This window comes from Dermacentor albipictus, chromosome 6, assembly GCF_038994185.2.
Source record: "Dermacentor albipictus isolate Rhodes 1998 colony chromosome 6, USDA_Dalb.pri_finalv2, whole genome shotgun sequence".
Classification (NCBI taxonomy): Eukaryota; Metazoa; Arthropoda; class Arachnida; order Ixodida; family Ixodidae; genus Dermacentor; species Dermacentor albipictus.
In genome coordinates this window covers 48,591,233-48,613,873 of record NC_091826.1, presented here as the reverse complement: position 1 = coordinate 48,613,873, position 22,641 = coordinate 48,591,233, and the positions used below count along the sequence as shown (strand labels likewise).

General features: G+C 46.3%; 2 protein-coding genes across 2 annotated transcripts in view; both read right to left on the bottom strand.

Moving 5' to 3' along the window:
• Positions 1-596: 596 nt before the first annotated feature.
• On the bottom strand, positions 597-8,493 carry LOC139061074 (uncharacterized). Its single transcript, XM_070540535.1, has 3 exons — positions 8,351-8,493; positions 5,034-6,880; positions 597-1,624 (listed from the first exon to the last, which is right to left on the bottom strand). Exons 2-3 carry the CDS (start codon positions 6,797-6,799, stop codon positions 1,321-1,323), a joined length of 2,070 nt encoding a protein of 689 aa, XP_070396636.1. The 5' UTR covers positions 6,800-6,880; positions 8,351-8,493; the 3' UTR covers positions 597-1,320.
• A 5,757-nt stretch (positions 8,494-14,250) lies between these two features.
• Positions 14,251-22,641, bottom strand: part of LOC139061073 (proteasome subunit beta type-2-like) — a 32,332-nt gene continuing 23,941 nt past the window's right edge. The window contains exons 4-5 of the mRNA XM_070540533.1: positions 22,282-22,444; positions 14,251-14,486 (exon numbers count right to left, since the gene is read on the bottom strand). Of these exons, the coding sequence (XP_070396634.1) occupies positions 14,320-14,486; positions 22,282-22,444 (330 nt within the window). The 3' untranslated portion in view covers positions 14,251-14,319. The remainder of the gene's footprint in view (positions 14,487-22,281; positions 22,445-22,641) is intronic.

The following is a 22,641-nucleotide window of genomic DNA, read 5'->3' as shown; positions in this document are numbered from 1 at the left end:
TTGTTCATTTATTGGCTTCTACATTTACCCTCCCATTTCCAGCTAATGTGGTCACCTCTCTTGAGAATGCACATCCCGCTTCACCACTGCTGAGCTTTTGTACTTCCTGTAGCTGTCCCTGGAGCTGTCCTTGTAGCTGTCCCTGTAGCTGTCCCTGTGTTCTATGCGCGAGGACCTGCCTTGAGCACATTTTTTCCCCTTTCTTACACCACTTCTTGAGCATCGAGCCGATGCTCATTCCGAGGAAGGGTGTATCATGGCACTTGCAGTCAGTGGGCACAATGCAAGAGAAGAGACAGGCAAGGACAAGAAAGAAAGAAGTAAGCGTGCTACCCACCCCGCTCGATAGCCAGGTCTCACCGGCGTGTTCTTAAGGAACCAGCTATCCTAAATAAACGTTGTCAGTTTCCTTTCAATACATGTGACAACAAACATACATACATACATACATACATACATACATACATACATACATACATACATACATACATACATACATACATACATACATACATACATACATACATACATACATACATACATACATACATACATACATACATACATACATACATACATTTGCACATACGCTCACCAAAAGCGACAAAACTTTTATTCTGTAAAACATTTTCTGTAAAAATTTCTGTAGACATGCCTTTGATATTTGCCATCGCAGTACAGAAACCCGCAAATCTTCAGCAGCAAAACGGCGACCAATCTCTTTCAACGGTCTAGTCCGCTCATGGAAAGAACCGCATACGCGCTGACAAAAATCGAAGTGTCCATGCTACTATGTCATTGTATTTCAACCCTTGTAATGGCCCTACAGCGTGGACGACAGTATTAATAAATAAATGAAATGTAATGCAAGCTGCTCAGACAATTCCGGTCATTGCACTTCCGCTCAGTTCTAACTGAGCCATGTGAGTGCAACGGATGGCGCCGCACTCCCCGACAAGCCCCAAATTCGATCGCAGCTGCTGCGCATTATGCAAGCACGTACAGGCACCCAAATCTTTAACTGGTGTGCGGGAGCGGCGACTTTTCCGGGCGTCAGCGCCGTATGACGCGGCGAGGCTGGAAACAGCCTAGTAGACGATGGGCCCATCTGAGCGCGCTTTGTCCGCATGCGCTTAGCCTCAGACTGTTTCCAGCCTCGCCCCGTCAAACGGCGCTGACGCACGGAAAAGTCGCCGCTCCCGCACACCAGTTAAATATTTGGGCGACTGTACGCGTGCACTGGCTCACACTCTGAAACGAGCTATCAGGCCGTTGCTGAAGGTACCACCCATTGGTCCTCGCCGCAAGCTTCCTCTGCGCTCAGACGTTTTCAATATGCCTAACGCTGCTCCTGACGTCGTCTGTCACGAGATATCGTCGCACGTGCCTCCAGCAGTCCTCGATCAGGTCGTCCAGTTGCATACGGCCGTCGTCGGGTGGATGGCAGACGACTCGCTCCCTGACGACTCCGGCGGCCTGCATGAATCCGTCCAAGGTTTCGGTTCTCTTCAGGCGTTCTCGCATCAGGCCAACGATTTCCGATTGGTCGATATGGGCCTGCCGAGCCACCTCCTCCAATAGCACAGGGTACCGGGAGACACGCTCCAGCGCTCCGGTGACGTACCTGCGCGTGACCAATGCTGTTTTTCTGAGAAACACAAATTCTTGTATGTTGCACCGTGGTAGACATGGGGTCCTATAACGTAAAACTATTCCAATATGTTTCTATTCTAATTTTCTGACGTCAAATTTGCGTAACCGCTGACGCAAGCATCAGGTGGTCACTCGTAGGTTTGTCTAAGCAGACCAATCAAACGCTCGATCTCCTCGTTCATAGGAGGTTGCTTTTGTTTGCTTGAAAAACGAATAATATTGCCTACACTGAGGGGCTTGTTTTATCTAATTGGCTCGAAAGAGGCGAGAAGCACGCTGAAGTGGAGAGGGATTTGATGGGGCCGAGCCACTGCACTGAATATCGATAACTGGATGAAGAGGGTGGTGCCGGCGTCTACGATTGGTCCGCTTTCCCTTACTTAGCTGGCGGTGGCTGGTCAACAATCGTGGCGGCATGCAACGGAAGCTTAAGAATGACACTAGAACGGATCCTCACCAAAGAAGAGTTGACAGAACGCGGTCTTAAACGTTCCGAAAGTGCTCGAAAACGTTACACGGCTACGCAAAATGTTTCATTGTACGCAAATAAACCCATGCTTTCCGATAGGTGCGAGTAGCTAGTGCATCAGCGATCGGCAGCAGCCATTTTTTATTCCTTTCGGAACGGGGCAGCCAGCGGTTATTCAGAAGAAAATTCAGTTTTGTTCGGCATATTAATGCATCTTTGACGCGTACACGCCACTCTGACGCGGTGAGTTTTTGCAGTTTTGTGACGTCTCGTGACAGGCAGGTGAAGTGGGTGCTGCCCGAACACTTTTGACCAATAGCCGAGGGCTAGTGCCGAAAAGGCGTCGAATCAGAAATAACTATATTTCTTTTGTTCGGTCAAATCATGCATAATCAGTGTGTAGACGTCATATGAGATGGGGAGCTATCGCGGTTTTCGTGACGTCGCGTGACCTACAGTTGAAGTGGGGGTGGCCCAAAAAAGCTTTTGACCAATCGCGGAAGGCTGATTGCATAATTGGAATAGAAACGTTTGGAATAGTTTTACGTTATAGCGCCCATGGTTCAAGTTTGTAAATTAGCAGGTGCATATTGGAAACTTGCGCACTGCTTCCTTGCGGTGTGTGTTAAGGGCGTTAAACCCAGCAGCGACTGCTACACATGGGTTTGTACGAGGCCTCTAACAAACAGGTCCCTAATACTCCCGATGGCTATGAGAACACGCTCGTACAGGTTCACTGCATCTTATGTATCGGTCGTCAGATTGGCAAATGTACGCCATTTTTTTTAAGCAGAAGCGAACTTGTTCGCGAGGTCTGCGCAGACATTCGTTTCACGCAAACTACGTCATCGCCCGACATGGCGGGCTCGCTGCAACTGCTGCCTTTACACAATTGAAACATACACTGACGTACACAAGCGCATTTAATGCATCAAAATGCCAAATTTCAATGAAAATAATAGTGCTAAATAAAGAACGACACGAAGGCACGCGCCCCAGGTTCTATATACGCGTCTCAATAGCATTTCAAAAAGCTCAAGAACGCCGACATTGAACGCATGAATGATTTTTACCACTGCGTGTCTCACCTGATCGCAGGAGGTCATGCCCAGTGCAGAACCACACGCTCATTCGTGTTCACAAACACTCGAACGCGTCACAAGCATGGATTGGCTTGAGACTGGCTCGTATTGCGTCTGCTTCGGGCAAGCATACGCGAACATATTGACACGTGTACTTATATTTATCGGGCGGGCACGTTTCGCCGCCTAACAAATGTTATCGCACAGCGCGGGACGCGGCTGCATGTATCCGAAGTTTCTGGAAAGTTATCGATGCTTCTATCCGCTGTCCGTTGTCGCCGAACCTTGTGTTATCTGATTTCATCGCGTGACGCGAATGGTGTAGAACTTTGTGGAAGGCATGCGGGTCCCAACAATTAGTCTGGAACATTCGATGACTGCTGTATAAAAGCCGACGCACTTGACCCGCTGATCAGACTTTCGACGATCGCCGACCGTGTTAGCCGCTATCGTTGTGCTATAAGTGCAGCCTGCTTTGTGGGCACAGGTTCGCCCAATAAAAGTTAGTTTTGTCTTTCACAGTATTGCTACTGTGTTCTTAACGTCACCACCGCGTGACAATGTGCGCTCATCTTGCCCGCGCATCAAGTGCGGAATGCGCCAAATCGCTATAATAAACATTTCATTATGACTATGACTTGTTATTGCATACTACGTGCCTGAGCTCCTCGAGGCCAAACGTGATCATGTTTCAATGACGTGTGCGAGATCCCTGCGTGCCTGCGTGAAGACGTACGTGTTAGCACTTCTTCCAGAACTGTCCCGACAGCTTCGTGTTCATGACACGGAATTGCTCACTGAAAAACCAATTTTCAAACATTTATTAGCCTATGTAAACATCTCCGCGCGTTCTAATCCAAGCTCTCGGAATGTACTCTTCTTTCACGGGTAATGGACATTCCAGTGGCATGTACTTGCGAACCTCTTCGTACATGCTTTCGCTCTCCTATGTCACGTAAGTGGCCGCAGATACTTCGCTAACCTAGTCTGCTTCAAAAATGAAAAAGGAATATTTCTTTTTCAACGAAGGAGCTTCACTTAACGCCTATTCCAGTTTTCCTTTTTTGTTGTTGTTTATATACAGGTAAACCTTGAAACGGCATTTATATGACAACTGTCGAAAGATCTCGAATTAAATGCGCTGCATCTAAAAGAAAATATGCAATTCTGCTGATTGCTGGGAAGAAACGCCTGCTTTGGTTCTCAAAGGTATTGCGAAAATTGCCGGAAATTCTTAAATTGCGAAAAATCCCAATGTACATATTTGTAACGCAATCACAAGCGAATGATAGCGCTTGCAATGACGCCAAGCTATGATATTTATTTGGGCGAAACATGGCCTACGTTTACACTGCGATCTTGGACGACATGGTAACATGTAATAAGTTTTTTAGAAGCCGCTACAGGCAGGGGAGACGAAAAAAAAAGAAGACAAGTGACCATGTTTGTTTTGCTTGTTCCTTTGCATCTGACCGTCTCGTAGAGCGCTTTCGGTAAGTTTACGATGTCGTAACTTCGCACACGTCACCGTTGGAAGAAGACCTATAGCTCTGCGAGGTTTCGTTGGGAAGCTCTGGGGGTCCGTAGACGCAAAGGTTCCTATGAGAGCGGGTAACGGACGGCGCCTCTATTCTTCTGAAAAATGTACGGTCCTGCAACGTACGTGAACTATTTTACTAGCGAACTTATGATGTAGGTTACGTTAAGAACGCTGGGAGACCAGAAAAAGAAAGAATCAGAAAAGTGAAGGTGGTGCAGAAGAGCATTCTACTAGGTTGTGGAGAGAACCGTATTTTCTACGCGTACGGGGCAGCCGCGTGTCACCTTACCTGTCGGAATGTGAAGCCTCCAAGAATCGAGCCGCTCGCGCGACGAGACCCGAGTTCCTCAGCATCGTCTCTATGAGGGCGTACCAGTGTCCCGCCGTGTCCGCGTCTATGGAATAACTGCACACCACATCCAGCAGCGTCCAGTTGTCCGCGATGTCCATCGAAAGGCGTCGAATGAAGACAGATGCGCCGTTGTTGTCCACGTCGAAGAACTCGGCGACTGTGATGTTCCGGTTTCGTTTGAGCGAGTCAGCCAAGGCCTCGATGTCTGGCGTGCTAAGGTGCTGCGAGTCAACCTTCAGGTGCCTGAGGCTCTCGTTTCGTGCCAGGGACTCGGCTACGACTGACCCCCACGGGCTCGGTCCCTCGGCTTGGGCCGCGAGGTCCCAGCCGACGTTAAGCACGAGATGGCGCAGCCCGGTCGTCGAGCTTAAATATCGTGCAAGTGCCAGAAAGGGTGTCATGCTGTTCGACCTCAGCTCGATGTTCAGGTAAGTCACGTGTCGAAAGTTTGGCAAGACTCTCAAAGCGGCTACTAAGCGGTCGTCTGGTTCATTTGCGGGGAATTCTATTTTAGAGATTGCCTTGCAGTGCAGCAGGTCGACGTCGCACGCGGAGGAGTCGAATGTGACGGAAACTTTTTCTTCCAAGCCAAGGCTTTCGACCTGGGCGTAGACGGCCAGGAACTGACGGTGGTCGTATTCCACATTGATGTTCACCTTTTTCAAGTTTTCTTTATTCGGCAGCGCCCTAATGAACGAAGCCCACTCTGACGGCCGGAACGTCTCCAAGGGAAAGCTGACTTCTCGCAATGTGTCGTTTTTAATGAGTGGAGGGACCCAGCAGCCGTAAACCGAGAGCGGCCCAACCGCACGGTCATATCTGAGAGAAATGCTCAGGCTACTAATCACGGTGTTCTCCCTGATAAGTGCAGCTACCATTCCCGGGTTTTCTTCGTTTTCAATTAAACGGCCGATGAGGAGATTATCGATACTCCTGTTTTTCAGCATGCCTTCGAGAAGAGCCTTCTGCACAACCTCATTCGCCCTTTCGACGGCCAAACGCTTTAGAGCCGTGGTCGTAGCAAGGTATTCGTTTAGGGCGTACGGGTAAGAGTCGCATATGATTTCGGAGCCTAGCAGATAGAGCTCTTTCAGCTTGTGTTTGTTTAATAGCAAGCCTGTGAAAAGCGTGTCCGCCACCGGTCCTATGAGCTGAAAGAAACTTAGGTATAGACTCTTAAGAGACGATGAAGCCTGCAGAAGTGTCCACAGCGCGGCTACAAATCCTTGTGGGGGAGCCTCGTGTCTGGTGCAGGATGCGCAGTGAAGCTCTTCGATTCTCGTCAAGGAGGGTATGACTTCGAAAGCAGCGTCCAAGGATTTCATATCCTGGAAACGCAGCGTCACTGTCTTGGTCCCCGAGCTGTGCCGAAGAGTGTCAAGTACCGCCAAGCTTGTCATTTCGGCGACACACAGCGTAAGATCGACACATGCTACGCAGCGATGTGTTCTCAGTAACCGTCCAATGAGGTCTGGGTGCTGCGGCATCCGCAGTGCATCAACATTTCCAGTCGTCGGTAAAACGCCGGAACAATTTATCAAGGAAAGTTGGCCGGCAGTTTTCGGCATTTCTCGCAGTCCGAATCGGGAACAGTGAAGGAGCTCGTTCCAGGTCGACAGCTTGTCGACAATCTGGCACGTTTTGTTTTCACTTGCCGTGCAGGGCACGAAGAGGTCAGTGGCTCCATCTCCCGAGCCTTCCATCACGTCACGTACCGTAGCACGTCACTTCTACAGCTACGGCTTGTGTTACGGAGACATGCACTTGGGAGTTCGGCGGAGCACCTGCATAATAAGAGGGTTAGAAATTGCTGGTTGCAGACCACATTGGACACCGAGAGATTGTTTTCCTTCCTGTTTAGCCCCATTATCGAATATTCAATTGTGTGCACTTTGACAGCAGCCACCCACAACATTGCAAAATGGTTAGAACGACAGAAAGCTGAGCTAGTTGGTAAGGATTCATTATGCAAAGAAGAAGTGAGGTGTGCAGACAAGACACAAGAGTAGAGAAGTGGACAACACGAACGGCGTTCGAAGCGTTCGTCTTGTCCACTTCTCTACTCTTGTGTCCTGTCTGCACGCCTCACTTCTTTTTGCATATTGTAAAACGGGCATCCCAAAATTTCAAACCTGCACGTATCGCAGTATTTGTCCCGACATGCAAAAATTTTGACACACATGCAGAACTAAAGCATGCGCTATTGCATCAAAATTAGGTAGAAGTCACCGTTGACGGCGCCATAATACGTGATCGCTGCGTAAACAGGAACGACAGGAATCTCCCGTATAGGCTCTAAGGCTCCCGTATAGTGGGGCCGAAACGTCTTTTTTTTTTTCAAAGATTGGTCGGCGTTTATTTCCCGCCATAAAATTTTCCCGACCAGACGGGTTGCCGTCGAAACCTGGATTTCAATGACAATCTATGAGCCTACCCGCCGTAGTCGCTCAGTGGCTATGGGCTTGAGCTGCTGAGCACGAGGTCGCGGAATCGAATCCCGGCCACGGCGGCCGCATTCCGATGGGGGCGAAATGCGAAAACACCCTTGTGCTTAGATTTAGGTGCACGTTAAAGAACCCCAGGGGGTCGAAATTTCCGGAGTCGTCCACTACGGCGTGCCTCATAATCAGAAAGTGGTTTTGCACGCAAAACCCCATAATTAATGAATCTATGAACTTAAATCTGTACCCGACGGCTATCTCCGACAGACACCTAACGCAAACATATTCCTCACCGTTGACACGGTTCAAGATATATATTTCCCAGCAATATAAGCTAATTCGGCAGAGGGACCGATTAAGCGCTATCTTCATAGAGCTGTAGTAATGGTATACCTAGCTTCATAGAAGCAAGGTAGAGCTAGGAGCTAGAGCTGTGCCCACAATTATTGTTAAGACAACAGAGAACAACCCTGTTACGTGCCCTTTCACAGCGAGTTCCAGCGTACTGCACTGCCTTGTAAGTAATGAATTCGTTGCTAAATACGAACGCATTCAACAGGGGCGATGTCGTCCTTCGTATGACGCTTGATCAATTTCATGGTTAAGTACAATGCGTTCCCCAATAAACTACGCATCTTTTAGGTGAGCTAGGAAACCCGCTCGCTAAGACTACTGCTGCCGGATATGCCAGAAGCAGTGAAAAACGTTTGGCCGAACATTAGGCTCTGCGAACAACCGTCAAGTCTGATGCAGGTAATGAAATGCACCCACTGCATTTAGATGCGTCGAGTAAAGTGCACGGTTCTCACTCACCAAGGCAGCTTTCAACCACAGGATCATCGGGTTCTTGACTTCGTTTAGTTTGGTGCCTGTAGTTAGAGCACAACCCACTACGGAGGATTGGCCATGAATTGGGCGGCAGTGGGTCGAAAAAGAATAAATACCTAAATAGGCTGTTTTTTTTTTACTGAAAATGAGATATTAAATGAATTCTAATCGTCAATAATAATATCCATGCTACAGTTTCTTAAAATTAGAATTTAATATTTTCGGTTGCTTTCTTGACTAGTACCTTTTCGCTGTTCTTCTTCTTCTTCCTTCAACATTCTGGCCCGTACCCATGGGGGGGGGGGGGGAGGGGCTATTGGCCATGGTTCGCCGTGGAAACATAACATGAACTTCTTGCTTCCCGCTAACTTATTGATCTGCACTATCCATATTTAATTAATAGTGCATATAAATTATTTTTTTCTGTTTTCGTCGCGGAGTGGTCATGCAGGATCTCATGCAGGTCACGCATTAATAGTGGTCATGCTAACTTTGATGAATGTGCTATATTACTAAAATAACGCGATTCAGTGTTAATCTGAGGAAAATGTGCTTGACATGAATGAATGAATGAATGAATGAATGAATGAATGAATGAATGAATGAATGAATGAATGAACTGTTATTTACACTGAAAAGTGGCTGTCTGAGCACGGCCTCGGCACGGCAGGCCGAGGGGGGATCGGGCACTGCCCCACAGACTAGGGACAACTGAAGTTGCTTCTTCACGGCCTCAGCCTCCAGGCGGATGCACCCCGCACACAACAAAGAACGCAGGGAGCACAGAGCTAAAACCATAGTTAGAAGAATGTATGATAAAAGAACTGATCAGATAGCCTACATCGACGCAGCTTGCGGTAGACATGGGGCTGCGTGCAGTCTCGGCTGTCGTAGACGGTGACGCAATACCCAAAATCACGGCCTCCTCCAGCACCAGAGATGCAAGTACGGCTGAAGAAGTCGCAACAGCGCTCGCTTGCACTGGTACGCAGGCGAACATAAGTATTAGCGATAGCAAAACAGCTATTTGGAATTTTCGTAAAGGAAGAATATATGGGAGGAAGCTAGATGCTCAACATGAGTCTCCCAGTCGCAATGACGTACTCGTGTACACAGTGACACACTTCCTTTCGAGCTCGGTCAAGGTTACCTGCCCCCGAAAGATAAGTCAGTCACCGAGAGAGGAAAGCCCATACGCGATAGGGCCTACTCTAAGTAGGTCTTTCTTTCGGAATAATATTTCCGGCAAAAGAGGAGGAAATGGTCCAGTGATTCTATATCCCCACATGATGCACAAAGGCTCGATGGTGCGAACTCACACCTACTCACGTATAGATTTAGTTGCGGTATCCGACAACGTAATTTTGTAATGGAAACTTCGCAATGCACAGAGGGACAAGACCGGACATATTCCAGGGGAACGCTTAATGTTCGCAATCCGATGCAGCAAGGAGGAGCTCATTTTCCACCTAGGACTTTGTCGCCTTTGGAATCTTGTTACCGCTAGCAGAGCAAGGTTGGGTATAAACAGTCTCATTACGTGCTATTCCACAATGTTCAGGTATCCACAAAAACCGAATTTCATTAACATGAGGCGGAATAAAGAAGTGTATCGATCGGTGCAATAGTGAATTATTTGAGCTTTCTAGCGACATAAGAACGGACAGGCAGTCTGTGAGCAATATTATGTGTGACATCTTTTTGGAATTTTGCATACGGCCAACCATAAGGCCATGATTTCGGCCACATAAACAAGGAGTGTAATCGGGCGGGCGGGTAGCAAAGCTCCATACTAGTGTTTGAGAGCAAATGCCTATCGCTATTCTCTCATCTCTTTGTGAGGCGTCCATGGACACTACATTGTATGAGCGAAAATCTTCCAGATACTCATTCAAGAGTCTGACGTGTCTGTTTGGTTATGAATTTAGCATTCTTTGGAAAGACGTCATCGATCTTAAAAGTATTACATGTTTTTTATTGAAGTGACACATTGAACTGATCACAGGTTAACGCTTATATTTACTAAAAGACTCTGCGTAAACACGACTGGGAGCTTGTATCTTGGCCACATAGAACAAAAAAAATAGTGCCAGTTGAGCGACAAACACCGGTTAGCTCGTACCGGGTTCGTATGCTCTAAGAAATGTTTTTTTACTGTTAGGAGCTGAAATTTCGAGGCTAAATCTGGCATGTTTGTTTCTAAACATACAGTTCGCCACATACTAAGGAACGCCAAGACACTGACGTATGGCCCGTCTCTATGCCATAAATAAAGGTTTCAACTTATAATTTGAAGAGCCAGATATCAGCACGCAACCAAATTCAAGAACGGGAGTTACACCGCTCCGGCGTAGCAACGGCACCAACAAGCGCTTCTCGCCCCTCCGTATACGCCTCTCGAGCGAAAATGGCGCTGAAGCACGGCGCGAGTGCCCACGTGACGCTGTTAGGCCAATAGCGAAGCGCCGTCGGCCAGCGCGCGCGAGGAGGAGGCGGCGGCATTGTTCAAGGCGTGGCGCTACTCTACAACGTTTAAGGGGTTTTAGGTGAGCGAGATGTGCGCGCGTAGGGGGGCGGCTTCGCATGGCGCAGCCGCGCGCGTCCTATGTTGAAGGTAATTGTTGAATGTTGACGGTAAGATGAATGTTGAATTGGTAATGTTGAAGGTAAGGTGGTGGGTTCGAAGGCTAGTCGACCCGAGATAGCTGGTGGCTTCGTGTGCGCTGCGTCCTCGCGCGCCTAGTTCACGTTGAAGCGAGAGGCTGCACGAAGGGGAAATCGCTCGCCGCTGCTGCCGCTCATCACGCCAGCGCGCTCCGACTGCGAGTGTCCACAGCCATCGAGTGAGACGACTTCATGTGTGCCTGTGCGCAGACGATTCCGTGCTTGCTAATGTAGTTAGTCTTAGCTGATTAGCTGATCTTAGCTAATCTTAGCTGATAAAGCTACTAGCCTTACTGCACATAGTTGTCTAACAACTTGCGATCGCAATCAATTCTTCGCCTTTCGGGCAAAACGGCCATTTTTCTGCGAGCCTTCTCCAGCGCCAGGGCCACTCTGTCGAGATACTGCCGCAAGCCCGGCGTGGAAGTAATGTGCGGGAAGTGCAAATGTCGAGCCGAGACGGCTGGTGCCTTGACGCAGTCTTCCCTCGCGCCTACAGTGTTGGAGCTCGCGTAATCTCAAGTGTCGAAGCGCGGTGAAGCGAGAGGCATCACGAAGCGTTCGCTTCCCGTTCCCGGCGCTCATCACACCAGCGTTGCGACGACTGCTGGTGGTCATCAAGCGAGATCTATTCATGTGTGCCTGTGCGCGCGTGACACCGTGCTCAGTGGTGGCCCAGCAAGTTCAGCATTTTGGAGCAGTTTTCGGAACAGCAAGGATCTCGTTCTGAAGCAGTTTAGGAGCTGCCACACAAGCATTTTGGAGCAGTTACAGAGCAGAGAGAAACTCAGTGCCCTTCCAAACAAGGATGACCAACGAAGCTGTGCGTGTAGGCCCCTTAATGGCGAACTGCATCTCCGCCGCGGATCGGCCTGGCATTGCACTATTTCCGGGATCGGCCCACGTATGAAGACCTTTTTGCTTGCCACGCCAACGACTACACGAAAGACCCACGAATACACGCAAAGTGCCTCGAGCAGCCAGTCGCACGACAATTTTGCGTGTATTCGTGGTCTTCTTTCACGCTCGGAAAAACTTTTGCGTAGCACGTATTCAGCAACGGAAAACTGTATCGGGAGTTTTTTCATGCTGCTCTGCAATTTTCTCACTGACACTTCTCATTTAACTATTACACTTAGATTAATTAAGCCTAGTTGTCAAATTAGCCTGAATGCAAAAAAAAATAATAATCCGAATATCTACGAGCGAGTGTAAACAACATTACCTTGGTTCGGTACAGCTGCGTCGCATTTGCAAATTTTTAACGTTTGGCTCAAGTTATGTGAAACACTGTGCGTTGACTCTATGGGGTACTCTGGGGGTGCCGCGGAGGAGTCAGAAAAATCGGGCGTCGACTGTAGCTGCATGACCCTACTGAAAACATTGCACTGCCGTGAAAACGCGAAAACACCGTACTTTTGTGCAGTTAGCGCAAATGGTACTCGAGTGGGCGCAGCCAAGTCGAATTGCAGTCTGGCCATTACTGTATATGTCATTTAACTCGCAGACAAATTTTTACGGTATTTTATATGGCAATTAAAACTACAGGCCATTGTATACTTGTCTCTTTGCTACTGCTATCAACGCTTCGCCTTTCAGGCAAAAATGTGACCCCCCCTTTTTTTTCTCAATGACGAAGAGTACTCGTATCCTTTTACACTTTTTACTTGTTTTAATTTGTAACCGTCGTCTGATGATGACTGCATGAACTAAGCACGGTCAATCATGGCCTCCAAGAGGGGGCAGCGTAAATCTCGAATGCTGCGAGACACGCCGATGCATTCCCTTTGGCACGATGTGCATTAACGCTCAGAATCGCCCAATTATGAACCAACCCACTTGCGATAAATTATAAGTGCTTCCTGAGAAGATTCTATCCACCAGAAATGTTCTGGTAATTTCAGGACCATGTTTTACTGTCTAAACTTTGAAACCTTGACTTAACAAAATTGGCAATTTAACGGAGTTTTTCAATGCAAGTACGACTGTTATAATGAGGCTTGGCTGTAAAGCCTTTCTTTTTTCACACTTGCAGCCTCGCGCTGGTTTCTGTGATGATCAAGCCCACAAATTTTACCAAGGCAGAGAACTGTGTGAAGTGTTTTTGTATGTACTCGGAACACTTTTCTCCTAACCACAATCTATTCCTTTTGTGGCCGTTTTCGTGTCTTCGTCCCATCGCACTCCTGCAATGAACCTTCAAGATGAACGAACTTGTCCAAATCAAGTTGTTGCTACCAATAAGTGCATATAAATATTTTCTTTGGGCAAAAAACAAAAAAACAAACTATCGTAGAGTTATTATCAAAGTCAAGCGACAGCTTCCGGGCAGGTCAGCTGCTGGGATACTTATTGGTTAGCCCTGTTGGTTGATGGTGTGAAGCATGTGGGCGCTGTGATGTATGCAGGCTGCAATGCACTTGGCACGTTGCCCTTGGCTTCGGCATGCAGCGAGACGAGATGCATGCCAATGTGTTCATTTTCCCTGCACCTATAGCGAGTTTTTTTCGAGGGAGTGTCAGACTTTGAGATGGTGATTGACGAGTGCACGGATGCTTATGATCAATAATAATAATAAAACTGGTAGCAGCTACCAGAGTTGTGCTACCAGCATATCAGCATGCCAGTGCACACCCCATATGGAGCAGCAAGGTTCACCGTGTTTGTCTTCCCCCTTCCCTTGCTCTCTTTTTTTGCCCTGTAGGTTGGCAGGGAGAGCCAAGTCCAACATCTGTACCAGCTTTTTTCTTGTGTGTGAATTTTCTACGTGCTGGCGGGTTCTGTGAAATAACCATTAAACCCTTCTCTCTCCAGAGCAAAAGAAAAGTAATGGCTGGGAAGAAGGCTTCACGAGTCACGTGGTGTATGCTGGTGCTGTACACGCAAAATTTATGGGTAGGGGGAGTCGGGGCATCTCCCCTGGATCCATGCATGCCTATGGTTACGTGTAGTACCATCAGATACCGCTGTGGCCAGTGCCCTGCAAAGAATTGCTCATGTTGCGAAATGCTTTTTGTTTCCATCCAGTGCGCACATGACAGTGCTCCAGGAATTCCAGTTTAGCATCCACTTTTGCCAGAGCTGGAGATAGTGTGCATACGTACATACACACAGTCACCCCTATTCCCATCTGGGACACAACACCAAGAGTGCAGTGGTTGCAATATTCATATAATTGCTAGCGGAACGAAATACTGGCCATAAGAGGTCAAAGAAATGAATGTGGTCAGCATAGACTTTATTACATGCTGCAAGAGCAAGAGGAAAAAAAAAAGACCTAGCAGGTTTTCTTAAGCAGATAAGGCAGGATTAGGCAAGATGGAAATGTCTTCCTTGTTCCTGATGCCATTCTTGTCCACAATCTGCACTCGGAAGGCAGGGAGGTTGACAAGAAAACGTTTCTGAACCTCGCCAACACACTTCTTCAGCATACCGATCGCCTCGTCCTCGCTCATGTCTGCAAAGAGAAACCAGTGCCACCTCTTTCAGCAACCCTTTCAGTCACTGCATCTGCGTCATGAGTTTCCAAGCATTCGACAGAATTCTCGAAAAAAAAAAAAAATCCAGCAGGTGACAGCACAGCAGCAAAATCCCCTGCATGTAAGCTGAAGTTCTGGCTTGTTGGCACTACGCAGTGCATAGCACTGTGCGAAGTGTGCCTGATGTTAAAAGAGCAGTACACATATATTTTTGAATAGGCTAGTTGGAATGAGTCCATTGTAGTTGCCTGTAACTGAAGAAACTAGACCACATGTTCCTGGCACATAAAAGCATGACACTCTGCAGGTACGGAGGTTGAGAAACACTTATAATCTGGCTCTAATGTTTTCTGTGTCCAAACTGCCAGACCTGGTATCACTGACGTTATCGCGACACCATGATAAATAAAAATGGCAGTTTCGCTCTAAACGTGAAGCACGTAAACCGACAGCAAGGTTTAGCATTGCACTCAATCTCCTCCGGCAGTATTCTAACAACATGCGGGGGCGACACCTAAGCACGACAAAGCTTGCGTAGAAAGTACCACTCCACGGCAGAAACAGCACCCTGGCATCTGCCAGACATCTCAGAATGCTGGCAAGTGGTGCTGTAGGCGTCGAACCTCAATGGTGCACAAGGTGAGACTGATGGAAAACAGTTGTGCCCTCAGATTTGGTGCCCATTCTCCTCAGACAAGTGTGTACACTATGGTGTGGTATACACACAATGGCTCAGGAAGGCTAGTGTGCGTGCACGCAACACTGATGGCACCAGCTGAAGGCAGACCACTGCTCCAGCTCTGCTGCAGACCCAATTGAGTGCAGCACGACAGTGCCTCTGCATGGCTTCCTAATGTTGGCAACCGGATGGACTGTGCTTCACTCGCATTTCTGAAGACCTCTTAATCCTCCTTGTGCAGGCTGTGCCAATGGTGACCTTAAGTGTCCGTATAATTGCGATCACAATAAATGCTCTTGCAGGAACGAAGCAAGCCGGTGTTTCACGATTCCATTACCTATACACCTCCTGGGCACAGCAACTAGTTCATAGAAGCAAGTATTCAAATATTTAGGGTGCTCTACAGTTGCCAGCAGAAAGGGGACACACATATTCCTCTTAGTGATTTAGTTTCCCATAACTCTTTCCAGGCATGACCTTCATGACTGAAAGAATGTAAGGAGTTGAAAATGTCTTAACAGTAGTACTATAGCAAACTCAATTTCCAGTGCTTTGAAGCGGCAGTACATGCAAAATATACTGTGTATAATGATTCATTGTAACTACAGCAGTGCAACAGAAACAATGACAAATAAGAAAATGGGACAGGTGCTCCTTATTTGTGATGCCCCTACAGCTGTTATATTAAACCATTACCGACTGGCCTTGTTATCAGTCCTGTTTGTCTGCAGGTAGTTTTGCAAATGCCGTGGCAGCAGTGAGCCTGCATGCCAAGGAACTTGCAGTCACATGTACGATCAGGCTACTATGCCAGAACAAACATTTTTGAAGTGGTTCAATGTACAGGTCATTTCAACATATTCAAATACAGTCGACGTCTAATTTTCTGGACTGCAAAAACAAAAAAATTCAGGCAGTCCGAAAAAAGGATAATAAGAGAGAAGAAATGAATGCATGCCTTTTATTGTTCCCAAGGGCCAAAATTGCTACAAACATGTCTGAAAAACCTGCCAGTACACTTATCAGGCTAACTGGTGCTCGTACTGTGACAGGAGATGGCAGGTGCATGCATGCATAATTAAGGAATACATACTGTGTCCCTTAACAGTAGCCCCTTTCCACTCTTGGCAAGCTTCACTGCAATACACTGCCCAAGCTTGAGCGGGTAACATTGCTGCACTGCAGCAAAGCCAACTCTTCGAAAGTGGCATTACGTAATGCTTGATCCTTGCCTTGCTTTCCATGCTTCAAAGCCATTTGCGAAGGTGACAAAGTCTGTACCTTCACTGACAGCGGCAATTTCTTCAATGAAAAACATGGCACTGGACAGCAGAGAGTTTGACAGCTAATATCAAAGCAGCTAGGGCTAGTGCTGCTGCGGAGGCTACATTTGCCAGCGAATCGGCGTGTAACAGGACTGGTTTGAGGGGGTAAGGTCATCAAAATGGCAGTGGTAGAGGCTCTGATTAATGCTGTTTTGGACCTGTGGTCACGCAAGAAATCAGGAAAATTGGACAGCAAAGGGTTTCAGTGTTCAAAATTTCAGACATCCCTATTCACAGGCTCTAGAGGTGCCACAGAGGTGCCATAAAGGCATCTGAATTATCAAGCATGTCCGAAAAAACGGTTGTTCACTGCAACAGTAATGCGACACATGCCTTTTCGTGTAACTTATGACGAAATTTGTTAGTGAAATTGTGAATAAATGCAGAGAAAAAGCGTAATAAAACCTCATGATTTGTGTTCTGGTGCACTTAGGTGAATCTTCATTGTCTTCTTGCCAGCAGGCTATTTCTGCAAGCAAAACAAGCTTTCCAGGGTCTATGTTTTTAAACAGCAAGATGGTCTACAGTAAGCATGAATATTTATTTATTTTTTTTTATTTCAAAGTACCTTACAGGCCCCAAGGGGAGCATTGAGTAAGGGGGGCGTCATTGAACAAATGACAAGAGAAAACATATATATGAGCGCTAAAAAATGTGAGCTAAATATGTTTGTAATGATCACATGCTTCCAAACAGTGTTTAAAAAAAAAAAAAACGCTAAATCAATACAAAGCGTTATCGGGAAAGGAATGAAAAGGGCAATTCACTCTAACATAAAAGGCAATGTAACACTTGCGCGAAATAACGTACATAGTGCGAGTACATAAAGCAAACAAAATTGAAACCACAATAACAAGAGTCACGTATTATATGACATGACATATGTACAGATGAATATATTTGTTATGATGAAGACTGTAGGTTCAGTAGATGTCTGAATTTATCATTGCTCATTTGAGCGACAGTGCTATTAGGAAGCGAATTCCATAACCGAATCGCTCGTGGTAAAGCCGAGAAGTTAAATGCGTTAGTGTTGCCATAAATGCGAGTGAGGCTTAAATCATTATTAAGTCGTCGTGATGTGCAAGACGCGCGTTCCAGTGGCAAGTTTGGTGGCTTGACTTGGTGAACATATCTATGGAGCAAGGACAGGAGGGCTATGTCACGTCGGCTACTCAGTGATTGAAGTGAAAGGTCGAGTTTTAATTGAGTAATGCTTGACTGGTAGCTGTAATTTCGGGAAATAAATCGACTAGCTCGGTTTTGGATGGCTTCTAACATGTGGATTAGGTATTCATGGTAGGGAGACCATATAGGGGACGCGAATTCGAGCTGAGGGCGTGCAAGTGATACGAATGCTAATTTACGGATGTTAGACGGGCAATTACGCAAGTTGCGGCGAATATACCCAAGAGATTTGGAAGCGTTTGTGCATATAGTTGCAATGTGAAAGGCCCAGGAAAGGCTCGGTGTAAGATTTACGCCTAGATATTTATATGCTGATTGATGCCTGAGATACTATATTTGAGTTGATATAATAGGAAAACCTATGAGTTGTTGTTTTTCGCGTGAATGTCATTAGTTGGCATTTAGATGAGTTAAGTTTCATTTGCCAGTCTTCACACCATTTGGTAACGAGATGAAGGTCCTCTTGAAGAATGCGATGGTCATCAAGGCTGCGAATGGGTCGATATATTATACAATCATCGACGAAAACACGCATGCAGGATGAGATGTTATTGCGCAGATCATTGATGTAAATAAGAAAAAGCAAGGGTCCTAGTACGCTACCCTGCGGTACACCGGAACTGACATATGCAAGGGGTGACGTAAAATTATTAACGACTGTAAATTGCTGACCGTTTGTGAGGAAGTTACGAATCCAGGAGAGCGTTAAGCAGTCTAATTTGAGAACGGATAACTTGGAAATTAAACGACAGTGAGCCACACGGTCGAAGGCTTTGGAGAAGTCGAGAAAAAAGCAATCTGTTTGAAGATTATGGTCCATGTTAAAATGCAAGTCTGTAGTGAATTCTAGTAACTGCGTCTCACATGACAAACCTTTTCTAAACCCATGTTGGTTAATAAAGAAAAAATTATTTGATTCCAGATGATGATATATGTGAGATGCAATGATATGTTCAAGCATTTTGCAGCAAATACTTGTCAATGATATAGGCCGATAGTTTTCTGGGGAATTCTTGCTACCATTTTTGTGAACTGGTATCACTTTTGCAATTTTCCAGTCTAAGGGAAGCTGACCTGATGACAACGACTGGCGGAATATATTGCATAAGAATTTGCTAGATAACGTGACTGTATTCTTTAAAATTTTTGAGTTAATATTATCGACACCCGAAGAAGTAGTCAACTTAAGGTTATTTATGAGACCTGTGATACCATCCTCTGTTACATCGATGGATTGCATGTACTGGTAATCTATGCACGGAATGCCTTTGGAAAGCAACAACCCTGAGAACAAATGTCCCCCCGTCCCCCTGCGGTGGAAAAATGCCATTTTAATACATGGTTTACATGAGATCACTCAAGCCATGCCATGGAGTTTCACATACAAAAAAACAAAAAATTAGAGGAATATTTTGCGCTTTTCTCAGTGTGTGCTACCATAACAGCTGCTCATTACAATAGTATTATTACGAGGCATGCTGTAGTAGGAGACTCCATATTAATTTTGACCATGTGGATTCTTTAATGTGCACTTAATGCAAGTTACATGGGTGTCTTTGCATTTTCAGGGTGTCTACCAAGTTGACATTTCCAAATTCCCTGAGTTTTCCAGGTTTTCCCCGAGTGCCATTGCAAATTTCTCTGAGTGATGCAGAAGTATGTTTTATGTCAAGGCGGACTGAAACCATACCGCCTGATGCTGTCACTCTTTAGTAAGCAGATAAAAAAAATAAAAACGTGACTGAATCCAATTTGAATACAAAGGAGCAGTGTTTATGTTATTCAAAAAGAGAATAGAAGGCATGGGTTAGTAAAATGCATAGCAAATAAAGTGTCTGCGAAAAAAATTGCAAATGGGGTAGGACATTATCAAATATAAATAAAAAGGAGATGCATATAGAAGTAAATATTTTCGAATATGAGCTATTTCTATCAAATGATAGCAACCTCAGTGGGATGAGGCCCGAACTCTGTCACAATTGAGATTCTGTCTCAACAGCTCCTAAGTCAACCTCAACTGTCCTGACATACTCTCAGTCCGCGCATGACGCCCGAGTGTTGTGTTTCACTGCTTTAATTAAAGAGTTTGTTTTGGTTTGGATGAGGGACACCTGCATCTCCGCATAAGCCAAAACTTTATTTTTTGAGCTCAAGCTCCTTCAAAACAGTAGCAGCAAGCTTCCATTCCCATTTATTCCTCAATGCATAGGTAATTTTTGTTCTTGTCCGCCTTCTGCCACTCGTTCGCCCCAAGGACCATTTGAAGCATCTTGGTCAGTTGCACAGTCCACGACCGATTTTTCGAACTCCCTAGGGGCCGCGAAAACGTCCGAAAAATCAGCCAGTTGGAAAAAAATAAATCCGTGTCATTTACTGCCCTTAGGGGCTCAAACCGCCACAGGCACATTCGAAAATGCTCTAAAGGCCTGTCGGTACACATATTAGGCATATCAGTGCTCGTACTGTGACAGGAAATACCAGGTGCCCGCGTGTATAATTAAGGAATACATACTGTGTTCCGTGGCCCCTTCCCACGCTTGCTATGCTTCACTGCAACACTTTTGCATAAGCTTCGCCAAGTAACATTTCCGTATAGAGGCAAAGCTGACTTTCAGAAACCAGCATTATGCAACGCACTGCATTTTCGAAGTTTCTAAGCCAATCACGAGGACCACAAATGCAGAGTCCCTGCCATTGCTGACAGCAGCTAATTCTTTCAATAAAAAACTCGGCACCCAACGACAAGAAGCTTCATAGCGAATGTCGAAGCAGCTAGGCCTAGCATTGCCGCAGTGGTGGCAACGGCTGCCAGTGGATCTGCGTGCAAGAGTGCCGGTTCAAGGTGGCAAAGTAATCAAAACGGCAGTGGTGGTGCCTTTGATTATTGCCGCTTCAGACCTGCGGTCACGGCAAAGTGTCCGGAAATTCAGACGCCAAAGAGTTCTTGCGTCGGAAATTTCACACGTTTTTATACATTGCCTCTATGGGGTACGTGGCAGTTCCGCGAAGCCGTCCAAATTATCGAGAATCTGGAAAGTCGCTCGTTGACTGTACACTGGCAACTCCTCCTGCTGACGACAGGGCATCAAAGATGATTCATTACGATTCCTGTCTGTTACTCGATTCAGCTTTACCGCGACTTTCGACCCTTTCAATAAAATTGCCGCTAATTTTCCCTGATAGAGGCCCAAATTCCCCGAGTTTTCCCTGACTTTTTCCAGACTACTCAAAATCCCTGAGAATGCCCAGTTTTCCCGGTTGGTAGACACCCTGATTTTGCTCCCATCAAAAGGTGGCTGCCGTGGCCAGGATTCGTACCCCTGCTTTTGAGATTAGCAGCATAACATGGAAGTCAATATGCCACTATGGCAGGTGATCTGTGATTGATGACAACCTATGAATTCAGTACAACCTCTGCACATAAAATCACACTACAACCATGCTGTGTGCCTCCATGCTCCAACATAGTTTTGAAAAGATGAGATATGGAAAGAAGTTCACCTCTGCCATGGCATCATTGAAATTAGCAAACATTGTTGGCTGGTGAATCTATTAGAAATTCTTTTTCAGTTAGAAAGTGGTTTATTTGCCCCTGCATGTTCTATAGAGCTGTAGATGCAGATGGTTCTTACCCCGCTCCAATTGGGTTTGGAGCAATACAGAGCCCTTTCGAGGTTTGAGCCAGAGAAAGCATGTCCTGGTTGAACATTCAGCTGCTGCCAGAGCAATTGAAGTCACCACGTGATGAATATTTTGTTATTTCAATCGCACTCCCAGCTCGAAGGTGGCCGCACCTTCCAGCACTTTGAGCTAGAGTGCGGTGCTTTGAATAAACCAGGTGAATGTGTTTCGAGAGCTTGATTTTGGCCAGCTGAACATGCCATTAGGTTATCGCTGACTTGTAGATTGAGTCACAGGAATGATAGTGCATTTATTTCAAGGCCAACCGCAACAAAATTTTAGAACGCGCAAGAACCCTAGTTTCACATAGTGCCGATAGAGCGCAGCTTCTACGCAATATTTTAATTTTGAAATACATGAAGATAGGCCACAAAAATCTATCAAAAATTAACATTTTTGATAACATAATAAGAAAAGGCCACCATTTATTGCTTGCCTGAAGTGATGCATGACCTAAGACATCGAGAACAAGTGCGAATCCACGAGATGAACTCCCAAGATTTAGGCACTGCCCACATCACACTGAAAAATCTCAGAGGCAATGTGCTGGAACTTGCATCATACCCGCTAACATCCAGATGCATGCATGTGTCATCTGCTTAGGTGCTATCTAAAGTCTGGTAATAAGAAAATTGGATAATTGCCAGCCCTGCAGCTTTGCCAAGATTGCTTCAATAATATATAACACTCATTTAGAGCTGATTCAGCCAAAGTGAAATTTGCTGCAGTTGGACTGCTACTGGGTTTTACACGGCTGTGACCGTCTAGACAAATAAATCCAGTTAAGACCATGCAGTTTCGTCACTTCTTTTTCTGATATTGCTTAGGCGCTGCGCAATTACACATTCATTTTCAGCATCCACCAGCAACCGTGTTATCAAGGGCGTCTCATCCACCTACCTTCTCTGTAGTACCTGTCAAGTACAGACATGAGAAAGAAGGCCCCGTAACCATGTGCCGCAAACGGCACCTTCGCCATGGTCGCCAGGTAGTCAAGGTAGTAGAGCTCGGCACCCCCAGCATCGTCGTGGCCAGCCAGGAGAACATTGACGGAGTATGGGGTCTGCAGCGTCACGTGTTTCGGTCATGCAATGAAAGCACAAAGTCAGCTTACTTACGGATCGAGTTACACGAGCTGCAAGTAAGTGCAGACATATTGTGATAAGGTACGAGAAGACTCGGCACAGGGATAGAGAAAAAAAAAAGGCTTTAGTGAGAGAAGGGTGGAGAGGTCGGCCTCAGTGAAGAGCCTCTTGCCTG